The 14,976-nt window shown below is 38.5% G+C and overlaps 1 protein-coding gene across 1 annotated transcript in view; it reads right to left on the bottom strand.

Annotated features, from left to right (window-relative positions):
* The window catches only part of LOC104160108 (protein crumbs homolog 1-like), a 75,681-nt gene that overhangs the window by 18,472 nt on the left and 42,233 nt on the right, over positions 1-14,976 (bottom strand). The window contains 3 exon segments of the mRNA XM_009698166.1: positions 6,596-6,722; positions 9,707-9,835; positions 11,578-12,484. Coding sequence (XP_009696468.1) covers positions 6,596-6,722; positions 9,707-9,835; positions 11,578-12,484 — 1,163 coding nt within the window.

Below are 14,976 nucleotides of genomic sequence, written 5' to 3'. Positions count from 1 at the left end.
AGAGCGTAAATTCAGGACAAGAACAAATCTATACTGATGACAGAGAGTTCTCTCACCAAATACTTTCCCTTTCAAGTGTGTCAATGTCGTCTCTGGGATTTTTTGTTTCTGTTTTTTTGCATTTGAAGCAGCAGAATGCTAATGCTGCTCTTGCACCTCACCTCCTAATATTTGAGAAGTTTTCTGCTGGAAAGAGGTGGTGAAACATTGGGGGTTTTCTTTTAGAATAATATCCTAAAACTCTTCTAAATAGTTTTGCAATCTCAAGGCATAAACTGATGAGAATACTGGTTCAGAACTGGTGCAGTGTGAAAACTAATCTGCTGGGCTGTATTTGCCATATATTGCTCTGTAGGTCTTGAAAATAAAATATTGTGTATATTTCTGTGTATAATGGCAAGATAGAGGTATACAAGAGCAAGACAAAACAGGTAAAGGCACAGTGAGATGGGGGGAAAATGGTGTAGTTGTTACATTCCTGATGTCCACGTCTTTTAGTCAAATGATAATTATCCATTAATAGCCTCATAAGTATGAATATGTAAATAGCTATGTAATGCATTATTCATGAATCACCAGGCATTAATTATTGTAATTAAGTATCATTTGCTACGTTCATATTACTAACCCTTGCAGTTAATGAATACATTAGCTAATTGCTGTAGAGCAGATTCAATCAAAATTCTGTATGTCTGTGCTGTGGAAGCCTGAGAGAGTTTTACTGAATTTAGATTCAATATTGAACATATCTTACATGCTTATCAGTGTATTTTTAATGACATTAAATGTGAATCATAACCTCCAGTGCATGATGCTTGTCCTTGCGCCCAGGAGGATGGAATGGTACCAGCTGGAAGAGGATATGAAAGCAACAATGGAGCACATCAGAGCACACAGCAGTAGCTACCTTAAGCAGAACTTTAATTCTGGGACATGAAATCCACCACCACTTTCAAGTTTCATGTATATTCACGTGTACAATAGGAGAGGGTGTGCTTTGTGAGGAAGTGCTCTCCCAAAGGTGCAGCTGATGATAATGTTCAAGAAACAATTTCAAAGTACAGACTGAGCTGTTCGCCAGTCGGTGCAGGGACGCGTCTGCCTTTTGCTAGCACAAGCAGAACACAGCACTAGCAGGATGTGCTCCTGAGTCTAATGGGGCCTCAGGGCACTCTTGAAATACAAAGTAAAATGAACAACTAATCTCTGCTTCTTTTTTTTTTCCCCACTCTCTGGAGATCTATTTCAGGTAAGAGTAATCTAAGTAACACAGAAAGGAGACTTGCTGGAGGTTTTTTGTTGCTTTTTTTTAGGCTATAGTTCTTAGAACCAGGCATTGTGGTTCTTGAAGTCAAAATTTTGAAGAATTTTTTATTGCAAACAGAAGTTTCCTTATTTTTAGGGAGAATCACTAACTCAAGATATAAAAATCTAAGTTCAAGTGCTAAAAGTTAATAGATACAAGTAAAGTGCCCTCTCAGCTGAACTTTCGGCTGTCAGGCCAGGAAAAATATTTGTAATGAAAGAATGAAACCTGATTTCATCACTGCCAGTTTGAAGCAGATTTTTTTCCTATTTTTAGTTTCACCAACACACTGCAGTGACATGCACTGACTAAATTGAGTATTGGATCTAGTTTCTTAAAAATTAAATGTTCTGGGAGTAAGAGAATCCAAATAGGCATACAACATCAAGGGTATTTTCAAATTCACAAACACATGGGCTCCTTGTAGTTTAAAATTGTGATAGGATACTGCTGGCAGAGTCCAAATTGTGTTAGAGGACCTGCAGAGGAGGGTCAGTCAGAGGCTGGTTCTTAAGGCTCAGGAGTAGGAACTATGGTCAATAAAGCACATCAGTCATTCCCTGTGTATACTTCCTCAGTGAAATACCTCTCATGTATTTGCCAAGCACATGAAAGAATACACTTCATTCTTCCCACAGCTGATGCAAATCCCTTTGCTCTCCCTTCCAGTACCTCCATCACTACTGTCTTCCCCCTCTTTTCACAAATCTTAATTCTGCCTTAAGCCCTAACATTGTTGCTTCTCACTACCCGTATTTCTGAATGACAGTCACTGGTATCTGAAAACCAGTTTGAATCTTAGTATCAAAATATAGAGGGATTCATTACAGATAATATCAGTATTCAGCATCACAAGCTGTACCTCCAAAAACCATGACCTTGCTTGTTTGCTTTCTTCCATTTGCATGTCTGGTATCCCTCCTCTAATGCTGAGCATATCGAGATGATGGTTTTCCAAGGTCTTCTCAACACCCAAAGTGGTATGATCCATTTTTTTCACTTTCTTTTTTTTTTTTTTTTTTTAACATGTATATTGAGTTTTTCACAAGAGCATGAACTCTTTTGTATTCTAAACAAAAAAATTAAATATCAAAAGATTTGCAATAAAATTACAACATCGGAGATGTATGAAGATCTTGCTATTATACCTTAATCTTAAATATGAGTAATGCCCTTTTTCAACCCCTTGAATTCTAAAAAAACCTTAGCAATTGGATGTATTTACAAAAAAATTAGTGCTGAGTGTCATTATTCATCCAGCTGTTTTTTCAGTTTGCTTCTATAGCTGTTTCCCTTTAAATGCCCTACACCTGCATTTCTTTTAAAAAATGTATATTCAAGAAAGTTATTTTAATTAATCTGGCATTTGTTTCTTTATTTTTTAACCTTTTAAACTAGAAATATCAAGTCTGTTCTTCACTGGGTGTGTTGGAAGACCTGTGCGTGGGACAAGTCCAGCTTATGGGCTATGATAGCTCAACGGAAAGGGATGACCCATCAAAATGCCAACAGAGACCCGGTAACGCTCAACAGCTTTCTAAATATTGATGGTACGTAAGCAGGAGCCAAGTAATAAGAGTCACTTTAAGCTATGTGGGTAAAATCCCTGCCTCTCTGAATTGTTGGTCTGGGGGCTTGTTTATTTAGTTGTGCTCCGCAAGGTAGCAAGAGCTGCCCAGGAGAGGTGATCACCCTTGATGAGTAAGACAGTGCTGCGGCTGAAGGGGTTCGAGCGGCTGAGCCGCTTCCTTGGGAAGCACCCGCCTGGCCCTGCATGGTCAGCGCTCCTGGAGAATACATTGGGAAGACGCAACCTCAGTTTTTGTGTGGTGTACCTGTGAAGTGCGAATGTTCAGAAAACATGGCACACTTAAAGCAAATGAATACAGTCATTAGTAGAAAATGAGGAGCAGACATAAAGCGACAAAGGCAGAAGGTTTATTTTGTGTATAAAGGTAGGAAAGTTATGTACGCGTGCACAATGTAGTTGAGAATACAGAAGTACAGAGGAAAGGAGCAGCATTTCTGAAGTCAGGGGATGTTTCATGATGACAAGGCATTAGAGGAAGGAAATAATTCAATTGCAGGTATGTATTCAGTAAAAGAAAGCCAGAAATGATGCTCTGCTAATATATTCTAGACAAATAACTTGCATATTGCTGTAAATCCATATAACACTTGCATTTAATATTGTGTGTACACTCTTACATCAAGTTTCTAGTATTGAAGAGAAAGAGTTTTGGAATCTATATACAGATTTATTCTTTGATTTTCATATTATGCATATAGCTATAGTATGTCAGACATACTGTTACTACATGTACTGATTTCTAGCTTTCTTCAACATTAATACCAAGATGAAGTTTTGCTTATTGTAGTGTATCCTGTAGTGTATATTCTATAAAGTACATAACAGTTCAATTTACTTATGCAGGAGCTGAACTAAACCCATTGAGGAAAAAAAACCCCAAAACTTTATTGTGATTTTCTTAATTTTAATATTTTTTAAAAATTAATTAATGGTTTGAATAGCTTTGGTTAGTAACATCAGGTTTTAATCTGAATTTTCAAAATTTCTTATTTCTTTACTTTTAGTTAGCATTCTAAAATGATATGATAGTTTTCATTTCAAGTTATTTGTGTTAAAATTTTTCATTTTTCATGTCAATAATACTGAACCAAGTAACGTTTTTAGCTACGATCAAATGAAAGCTACAGTTTGGAATAAAATTTCTGATATAATATGTTGTTTATTATTTTAAATTTCTCCATAAGAAAGAAAATTGACATCTTAACTCAAAGCAATGTGAATGCTTTCATTTTGCTTTTTCTTACTTTGATATTTGAAATCAAAATGCAAACATTTCACACAGAAATTTTGATTTAATTAAGAAAAAAGTCTTTTTCTCTGACATTGTAGGTTTGATCACATATTACTTTATCTGGAGTAAAAAGCAATTTTCCAAAACTGTATTTTCATTGAAAAAAAAAAATCCCAAATGCAGTTTGGTTTTGGTTTGTTGTCTTTGTCTGTGTTACATAATTCACCATATTACATGTGATTCCCAGTAAGTAAGATAACTAAGCCCTGCATCTGACAGAATATACAGTTTTGTTTCTGGCACTGCTACATTAATGTCATCCCCAGTGCTGGAACATGCATTCCCATCTTGTGTTTATTGATTGCTTATAAAGAGGAAAGGATCTTTTAGCTGAATTTTTTTTTTTTAATTTCTTTTAATTTTTCAGTAAGAGATTAACAAGAAAATTACCCCAATCACTTTTCTGGTGTGATAAAAATGGTAAAGAAATTATCCTTGTGTAATACAATCATTATAAGTACATATATTGTGCTCAAGTTTTCATACTAAGGCAGGAGATTGAGATGGGAATATGCAACATATATCACAGGGATGAATCATGGGTTTTTCCACAAATGTGCAAAAAATGTGTTTGCTTTTTTTTCCCCCCTGAAAATAAGAGTAGAGTTTTTACTAATACAAGTGTTGCTGCAATTATGTGCTGAATGGTATTCAGAAAAATAACAGATGTTGGGACATTTATGAAAGGTGGGGAATAAAAAATAGAGGTTTGATCCTCAGGCAGTGACTTCTGCTATATCCTGCCATGGCAAAATGGGAACTTTCACGTCTCACTTATACACATTTTAAGGTGTCTTATTGCAACTGTAGAATTAAAGGTGGGATTTGGTCTTCGTGAACACTCCAAGTCCAATCCACAGCAATTTGGGGAGGACTGAAGAAACAGGGTCAGGTTTGAAGTGGGGGAAGCTAATATCAGTGGGCTCAAGGAGTTCTGCAAAAGATCAGCTGTTCTCTCTGAAGTCACAAAACCTCATTCTATAGTCTGAATTACTCTTTCCTATAGCTCTGCTACATGCCATATCACTTAATAACAAAACACCACCTTATACACGCTCATTCTTTTGAATCATCACTGAAGGACACTATTTAATTGACTAAAAGGAGTACAGAATCTATACAAATATGATCATCATGAATGCCCAAACACATGGTTGCACCATTCATAAATGGGTTTTGCCTTAAAGAATTGTTCAGAAAAACAAAAATTTGCTTGTCACTACTGGTTTGTATTTAACAATGTACTTCAGTTGTGTCTACACTTTCAAAGGCAACTAAACAGATAATTTGCTATAATATTTTTTGCCAAACCTCCTGGTATTCATTATTTTCAGGCCCCTTATTTTCATTCTTTAAAGAAACCATGGACAACCAATCAACTGTATCACCTTGATTACTTCCTAAGAAGGAAAAAGCCTATATTTTTGTCTGGCAAGAAACCATGGACAACCAATCAACTGTATTACCTTGATTACGTCCTGAGAAGGAAAAAGCCTATATTTTTGTCTGGTGACACTCATATTTATTGATAGGTAACATAGATTTACCTAAAGTTGTAAAAATCTTTGAATAAAAAACAAATCTATGATTTTAAAGTCTGATGTACTTACTGGGCCTTTCTTGAAAGAGAAATCATGATGAAGATTAAGACAGTTGTATTTTTTTCTCAACATAATATAACATACAGGCTACCAGAGCAGAGGTTCAGGATTAATGATATCAGTGCAGGATTGCCACTAATTCAAATGGATGCGAGAGTGTCCTCAGCATGTTGCCAATTGCTAATCCAAACCATTATCTAACTATCCAAAAATATCCTACATGATTTCACAGATGTGAGACCTAACTGCCAAAGAAACAGCAATGAACATAGCATGTGACGCAAAGATAGTGACCATCTGTAAGACTTCATGGTAAAATTAGCCCTATTGAAGGTAGCGGGTCTTTGCTGCTCATTGCGGTAGGGTTTGAATGCCACCATCAGTAAATCTTACAGTTCTCATTAAGATGTATTGGCTGTTGGTGTGTCCCACTGTTGCCCACTGGCAGTGTGTATGTGGTGAAATGCTCTAGTGGAGGTGGGATGAAACACTTTCAAAGATCTGCTAGCATTTGTTCTAAAATTAAGTGAAAGAACTAAACCAGATCCAAAGTGATTCATAGAAAAATCATTCAAAGAAATATAAAACAAGTTTTAAAACTCTGATGTTCGTATTGCTTTGCTAAGCTCTTTGGTCAAGGCATCTTCTGCTGCATTAAAATACAAAAGTTTAAAGACTGCTTAATAGTCTTCCTGTTCACCCCACTCGACTGCTGGATCATCATCCATTCGTAGAATAAGATAGGAGAGAAGCTGAAAGAGATTCTGCCACAACAGTAAAGAGACAAAAAAGGAGAGGTCGCTTACATCTATCTCACAGCGGTCTCCAGCATAGTTCACATCACAGAGGCAGTGGAACTTGTTGAGTAGGTTCTGGCAGAGGCCCCCGTTCAGACATGGGTCAGAGCTGCACTCGTCGATGTCCTTTTCACACCTAGAGGAAAGATTGCAAATAGTGAGCATCTGAAATCACAAATCAAACACATTGAACAGGCACATTTTTAATTTGGAAGCTTTGGGGGGAAGAGACAGGGGGATGCTCTATTTGAAATCTGTGGTATATTTCCACATGTGTTTATGATTTTATTAACCACCTGATTAGCCACATTCAAATCTTGAACTTCCTGTATTATTTTCAAACACAGATAGTTAAACCAGAAATTTCATCTCTGTAAAGCATTTAAGGGCTAATGGTGCTTAGCAAGGTGAAATGAAAGTTTGTGTAAGGTTTTAGAGCTAGATCTGGCGCAAGTCCTGCTGACAGCTTGCTTACCTGTTTTCATTGTTCTGGGGAGTTAAGGGCACATTTTCCTTCTCAGTAGTCCAGATATAAGTCAAACAAATGCATGTTTTTCCCAGCTGAGTGCTCCTGGGAAAATCCACTTGCCTTTTTTTTTTTTTTTTTTTTTTTCCCCCTCAATTCAAAATGCTAATAGATCCCAGCAGAATTTCCTATCTGGTCTCTTTGAGATGGGCCCTAAGAATGGTGCAGAACAGGGCTTTACAAGCTTAAATATGTATCGTTAAATGTTTTTGAGTTAATTCTGATGATAAAGGAAATTTGAGTTCTCATAATTTCTCAAGGCAACCAACTGAACATCAATGAGGAATATGTAAGATTGTCTGAAAACTAGTAATGATTTGGTGATTGACACTCTGACATTCTTTCTTTTTAATTCCTTCCTCCTTTTTTTCAAATAACGCTAGCAGTTAATCCTAATTTTTCCAGATAAAAAAGCAGGTTTATTCGTGAAAAAGAATGTGAGAAACTCCCTCTGAATTATAAGGAATTGCTTTGATCAATCGTATCCATAACCATGCAATAAATTTTTAGTGTTACGTTAGAGAAGAGCAATTTTTTATATTAAACACTTTTGTCTGATTTTCTGTATTAATCTCTCAAAATGTTTCAATGGTTTCCTTCAATGGAAAATTATATTCATATACTTCAAAAAGCTAAATTAAAGTATTTATCCAATGTATAAAAATTGTATAGCTATGAACTTACCTATGCAAATAACACCTGCCCCCAAATCTTCCAGGGAATTAAGCACCTCAATCCAGTTGAGTTTCAGGAACACTTCAAAATCTAACTCTCTTAGGTAATTTTGAAAATGCCAGCCTGAACGGAATGAAAAATTTGTTGCCAAGAGACAGCTATATCTCCTTTTATGAAAAGTAATCTTTTCACATTTCCCTTTCCACCTATTATTAAGTTCATTGAGCTTTTTTTGTGATCCCAAGTCAACTGACTGACGTAGAGAGATACTATTTTCCCTGTACTGTACGTTGATGGCTTTCTGAGGGATGAAATACTGTCTTAAAGGAAAATGCCTGCTTTATCAATCTAAGAGATAAATACACAAAGAGTTTTGGTTTTAATTTTCTTATTAACTGATAGATTTGAATTTGTTCTGAAAAAAAGAAGGGCTGAAATTTCCTCGTTGTTTGTACTAAGATCTGCAAGCACAGAAGTACTACTGGTTTATGGTTTGGCAGCCAGAAGAAAAGAGGACAAACAGTCAATTTGAGACATTGGAGAAGAATGCCTTGCTGTGATAGTCAGTTAAAGCGCAGCATGCTTGGTACAAGGCTGCCGTTCAGTATGAGAATCACGGGACCCATAAAATAGAGATTATTGCCAGCCAGTGGGATGGAGGTAAGGAAGGCTCATTCCCAAAGCTGTAGTTAGCAAGATGCCTGGCAGGGGAAGGAAGAAGAAAAAGTACTTTCCTTCCACCTTGAAGTACCAAGAAATATACACACGAAAGAAGTGTCTAAGAATATGCTTTTACTTTTTTATATTTGATTTGATTTGGTTTTTTTCACCTTTTTTTGATTATTGTGAGGTGGTACACAGATCTTCTGGCTGGGTTAAATAGTACAATGCAGACATGTCTGCCAACTACACTGTGCATTGAGTGGGTGGAAATTTTCCTTTCATCTATCTTTTACAGCCTACTGTACTGTTTCCACAAAACCAGTGAGTTAATAAGTTTTTGAGAGAATTAAAAACTTTTGTTGAAAATTTCTTTGTGTTTGCAGAGCCAGTGTAGCTTGGTCTTGTTGAACTTTTGGATATTATACTCCGATGTAATGCTAATTTCATCAAAATCACATACGGTATTTCCTTTCTCATTATCCAAAAAGGTGCCCTTACCCATTCAGATTATATTATGACTGGGACAACATCTTCCTACATTTCTGCAGCACCTAATGCCCTGAGGCTCTCAGGGCTCCCTGCTCCAGAGCCCTTCGCAGAATATTATCAAATAGTAAGTGTGAATTGCGACAACATGCTGCAAGATACAAAATTTCACCGTGAGGAAGGCCCCTCTCTTTCAGACTAAACTATAACACGTAAAAAGTATTTCTTAACTTCATTTTAAAATCATAATTCCGTTTGCATACTTCAGTGTTCAGTAAGAATGTAACAAGCTGCAATACCACAAGGATTTTCATCTCATATCGTTCCTGTGAAAGAATAGGTTGTATATTCACAACACATACATGTGAAAATGAAACAGCTTTGAATATTCCTGTATCAGTGTATTGTAGCTGACTTTTATAAATGAGCAGGCTATGTGTGTTTATGTGTCTCCAGCTATGGAAAGATAACATTCTAGCTTGTCATGTACAAAGTTGGCATGGAAGCCAAAAAACAGGCATGTAGAAGCAACTGCACTATGCTGTCTAAGAAATAATATCTTGCACTGGAGTTAATGGTGCTATTTTGGATTGAATCTTGCTGCATTAATTTGTGATTTTTGTCTAAGTAAAACTGCTATACTTTCAGACCCTCTAAGTCACCCGGGGAGGACCTGCTGAATTTAATCTGTCTGTATTTCTGCAGGAGGGCAAAACCCCTGTGGCCATTACCCTCCGGACCCTTCTGGAACAGCTTTTGGAGCATCTCACCGTTCTCCAGCAAATCCCGGCAGGCACACACACGTCAACTCGCCACTGAGATTGGAGCAGTTGCCGTAGTTGAAACATGTGAGGTTTCTCTCGTCATTCCCACAAACTGTATGTGGTAATCTTCTGTATCTAGGTAAGTAAGAAGGCAATAGCAGTTATTTGTTCTTTCCTTGTTTCTGGAGGCCTCGTTCTCTCTCAGCTTTTCATTTGACTCTAGTCCACCACTTTAGTAGAAAATATTTAGATCTACCTTGCAAATTTGTTGTTTGAATGCAGAATCTAGTACTATTAGTCTTGAAATAGAGGGAGCGTTGCTCCTGCTGGCAAATACTATTCAATACCAATGGGAAAGGCATTATATTTTACTTGTAAATGAACACACAGTTTCAGGGGCTGCACATACTTAGTGCCTCCTTGGTTTCCTCTTCGGAAAGAAAACCCCACATCTGCGTGCATTGACAGGCCTGTTGCCTGGGGTACTCGGGGTGCTCACGGTTAGTGGTAGGCAGCAACTGAACTGGGGGAGCAATGCTGTTACTGGCTGGGGTATCATCCAAAGCAAAGACAGAAGAAACTGGGGTTTAAGACTCACAAAACATGCTTTGCATAACTTTTTAATCTGTGGAATTTGGTTTTCCCTTTCCAAGTATTTACTGGCGAGTTAATGATTCGTTTCTTAGCAAAAAAACCAACCAACCAACCAAAAAAAGGACAATACTCTACCTACATTACTGACGTGGCTGTATGTGATACTTGGACAGCGTAGTAGAAGAGTTCAAGAGAGAGACTTAGCATACAAGATAGACCATATTGGGCCAATATAAGGCATCTTCAAAGCTCAGGATGTCCTCACTACTCCAAAAAAGTCAACAAAAATTGACAATTCTGTAATTATAGCCTAAAAGACTGTGGTTGGGCAGCATGAAGACGATTGTCTGCATCCTTTGGGCTGCAGAAAACTGGGTTTGTTGGAGCCCCTGGAGGAAGAAGGATTTTGCCTTCTCTGAGAGCAACAGGACATGCTCAGGAGGGAGAAACTTATGGTGTGCAGAGAAGGGCGATTAAAGGAGAGAGAAGCCAGGGAAGAACCTGCAACCTTTACAAAGGAGTGGCTGAGAATAGGAAACAAGCATGTGAGGAGTCTCAGAAGTGATGGAAATTTTTTGGGCTCTGTAGTGTCTGCAGCCACCAGAACCTCTGGGCTGAGAGAGGAAGCTTGGAGGAAAAGACCCACCTAGCAAAAATGCTGTGGGTGGGGAGGAAAACTTCTTTACAAGCCCTTCTATTGTTATTTTCTCTTACCTACCAACTCTGAATTTCTCTGCTTATAGTTCTAGAGCTCTATTACTCTAATAAAGTATAGTTTTAGAGATTCAAAACCCTTAAAATCTTTTTTTCTAAAAAAGATGTAACACATCTATCTCCAAGCTCTGGTGGACTTGTAATCATGTCATCAGAGAGCTCCTAGGACCCAGGCTGGCAGAAGAGCTGGGCAGCAGAGCTGTGCCTTGTTCCCTGTCTCCTTGCCTCATCAGTCTATGCTTGAGCTGTCAGCTCTCCACAGCTCTCCACTGTCCACGTAGAATCATAGAATCAGAGAATGGTTTGGCTTGGAAGGGACCTTTAAGGGTCATCCGGTCCAACCCCCCTGCAATGAGCAGGGACATCTTCACTCAATCAGGTTGCTCAGAGCCGTTTAATTGATCTGTACAGCTTTCTGTACTGCAGACTCTTTACACATTAACTCTGCAGCCATGACTAATATATATAGAGATGCATAACATTTGTGTTTAAAACAGAGACATAAGTGATGTACTAACCCTTCAGAAGAGACCTGACAAAATCATACACATCTACCATGTTTATAGTACCTGCAGAATTTTCCGGTGAAGTTACGAGCACATAGGCAAGAATATCCATTAATCCCATCAACACAAGTGGCCCCATTTGCACACTGGTGGCCACGGCAGTTGTCTATGTCCTCTTCACAGTTGACCCCTGTGTAACCAGGTTCACAACTACACTCATAAGAGGTGATCCCATCAGTGCAGTTTCCATGAATGCAGGGGTTTGAAGAGCATTCATCGATGTTGACCTCGCAATGGGTGCCAGTCCATCCTTTGAGACATGTGCAACGGTAGGAAGTATAGAAGTCTTCACATATCCCCTCATGCATACAGGGATCTGAGCTGCAGATATCTACCTGCAAACAGCCAGTAAGAGCAGGGTTTGCGGATATTTTGAGAAATTGCTCCTCTTGAGGTTTTTCAGTAGAGATGTCAGCATTTTCAAAGTATGAGAGATAAATGCCACTGATTTCTATGGTGCTCATACATCCTCGCAGGCCATCCAGACTGTCAAAAGCCTTGTCAGCCACATAGATGTCTGTCTCTTCTCTTAAAAAGTTGAGGCTTCCTGCAGCAGTTGTGCTAGTTGTAGTGTCTTTCTTGTTATCAATATCAATGTGCCATCTAGAGAACTGGGACAGGGGCTCTACCATAGAGATCATCACTTGATGCCATTTCCCATCACTAACAGGCAGTGAACTAGCAACTGTCAGCTTATAAAAGCTGTTGCCACTTTGCAGGTGAAAGAGTAATTTGGAGTTGTGAATACTGATGGTGACAAACTCTGGCTCCTTCTCCGCATACAGCAGTATCACATCAGTGTCCCTAGTTCGAAAGCCAAATGCGATACTGGTGAGGTCTCTGCTGATTTTCCCGTTGCTTCTGTAAAATATCGCACTGCTCCGGCCACTAAACACTGCGTTTGCAAGACCTGTGCAAAGATAATAATTGAGAAACCAGGCCAACTTTAAACCAATATATGTGGAACAATACCTCTTCAGTGCCCCATGCTCCCTGTCATGTAAGTCCATTTGGGTTTGCTGAAAAACAATCAAATTCCACCGGTGTTTCAGTTATCCTTGCTTGCCCCTTATGGCTATAGAAATTACAGGGTGCTGCCACCACCAGCTATATTGACAGCAAAAGTGTGCTGCTTTGCATCATCTCAAGTTATCGTTCTAAAGATACAATTCTACATTAGCGTTGTCTCTCTTTTTCCTCTTTAGACAAAGAGAAGAACGTGATCATAATTGTGTACAACTCAAACCTGAGGCTGAGAGAGTATTTCAAAGGAAGATATCTATTTGTCATTTTATGTTCGTTCCCTAAGTATGGGCAGGTGGTTATTCCCCATGACAGATCTGGACGGGGTGAACCTTTGTTCTCAGCTCTTCTTCTCTTAGGTAAAGCACTAAAGAGGTTTTAGAAAGTATTTGATTGATCCCAATTTACTGTCAGTGATGCAGAAAGGATTAATTTAATTGAAGTCAGTTGGCAAACCTCCCCTTCAAAACCAGTGTAAGAAGAGCCGTGCCTGCTATGTTTAAAGCCAGCTTTTCCTGCTGTGTACGCATGGCCGCAGCCCAGCTGATGGCACCGAACCTGTGCTGGTGGGTCGGGGAGGGCAGCGGGGCGCTCGGTTTGCACTGCTCTGACTGAAAACTGATGGGCAACATCGTGGCAGTTTTGTGGACAGCTTCACAAAGGTATTTGACATCTTTCACTAGCATGGTTTCTACTAAAATGCACTAACTCGCTGGGCTGTGAATTTGCATGTTCTGAGATTTATGAGGATTATAGACAGGGAGGAGGGACAGGAAGGAATGTTTTCTGTCTGAGATAAACTGGGCTCCTGAACTATTTCTGAGCTCACCAAATCTTGATGAAACGAACCCCTGGGAGTCCCAGTAAGAAATTATTGACTGTATATCCTGATACTAAGGCAGCAGAGGTGTAACTACATTGCCTGGTGCATCAAATGTGGTGTCTTTCTCACAGGAAAAGTTTCCTCAGAGGAAACCATACTGAAAAAATGAAAGAGCTTTTCAAAATTATTTTTGAGTTTTTAAGTGTCTTACAAAGCTGAATTTTTTAAGCTCATAAAGCTAAAATACTGCTGTAGAACTCTTATTAAGCAAGCTGTCTGGATGTGCTTTTACTCAGTTGTGACACTGGGCATACAGTTTTGCTGTTACTTCACGTTACCCACATCAGCCTCCTGTATTGGCTTTTTCTCCTTTTTTTGGAGTGCTTGTTTTCCTAACAGGCTTGCTAATCATAGCCATCTAGGCAGAACTATACCCGCAGCCCCTGGAAAACAGCTCTTTTTCTGCCTTAGCTTAAAATGGTATCCAGAGCGTAAGACACCAGGCTGGCAGAGAACTTGCTGGCTGATAAAACTCCTTTTTTTCATTACCCTGTGTTGAACAAGAAGTCTGTACTGTAGCTAAGAAAACAACTAGTTAAAAATACAGCTGTGTAGTGCAGGAGTTTTTCGATATCTATGAGGAAAACTCCCTACTATTGCCACATAAAAGAGCACAGAAATCTAAAGGTGATCTAACAGTGTAAATGACCTTGAGCTTAGCAAAAGGAAACAGTTCAGATACTTTTCACTTCTCTGTCTCTGTGTGTTTATATTCTACCATAATAAGCAACAGTAAAGTTTATGAGAACGTTTATGAACATATTTTGATGTTATTGTTAAAGACGTCTATTAGAGAAGGTGCAATTATTTTAATTTCAGCTATAAATTTTAACAAGTGCTGTATTGCTGATTCTAACAATCTCAACAAAAATAGCATCATATTTGTCTGTCAGCAAATTGTCTACGATAGAAATCTTTTGTTGACCAACCTTCTCATTCCTAAGAGTCAGCCATTCTAACAGCTTCCATCAGACTCTGTGTGTATTTATCTTCCTTCACAGCATCGTTAAGGCTTTCTTTGATAGCAAAAAAATAAAATACTGCTTCAAAATCCTTACTTGCTTTTTAAATTCCACTCCAGGGTAGGAAGGAGAAGGGAAGTGGAAAAGGAAACAGATATGCAGGGTGGCTAATGTTCTTAAGACACCTAATGGTCATTGGTTTTCAAATAGACTGTTTGGCATGCAGGTGGTTCTTATGAAGATACCAGCTGAATCACAGTACTGCTGGTATTAAGGTGAATTTCTTCAAAGATATTTAACATTTAAGAAAACCAAAGGATGCAATATATGTCATGTAGCTTGTCTTTGCAGGAGGATGGAGAACATCCTAAGGTTAACCCAACACTGGATATCCTCTTATCTTTTTTGCAGTGAAAGTATGAGGGGTACGCTCACGCTTTGGCAATGTACCAATCTATTGTATAACCTCAACAAGTTGTGTTAATAAGTCAAAAGCAAAGGTGCTGTAAACATTGGAGTCTGTGTCAGGAGATC

The sequence above is a fragment of the Cariama cristata genome, unplaced genomic scaffold (assembly GCF_000690535.1).
Source record: "Cariama cristata isolate BGI_N322 unplaced genomic scaffold, ASM69053v1 scaffold9434, whole genome shotgun sequence".
Lineage (NCBI taxonomy): Eukaryota > Metazoa > Chordata > Aves > Cariamiformes > Cariamidae > Cariama > Cariama cristata.
This window is presented reverse-complemented; position numbering and strand designations above follow the sequence as displayed.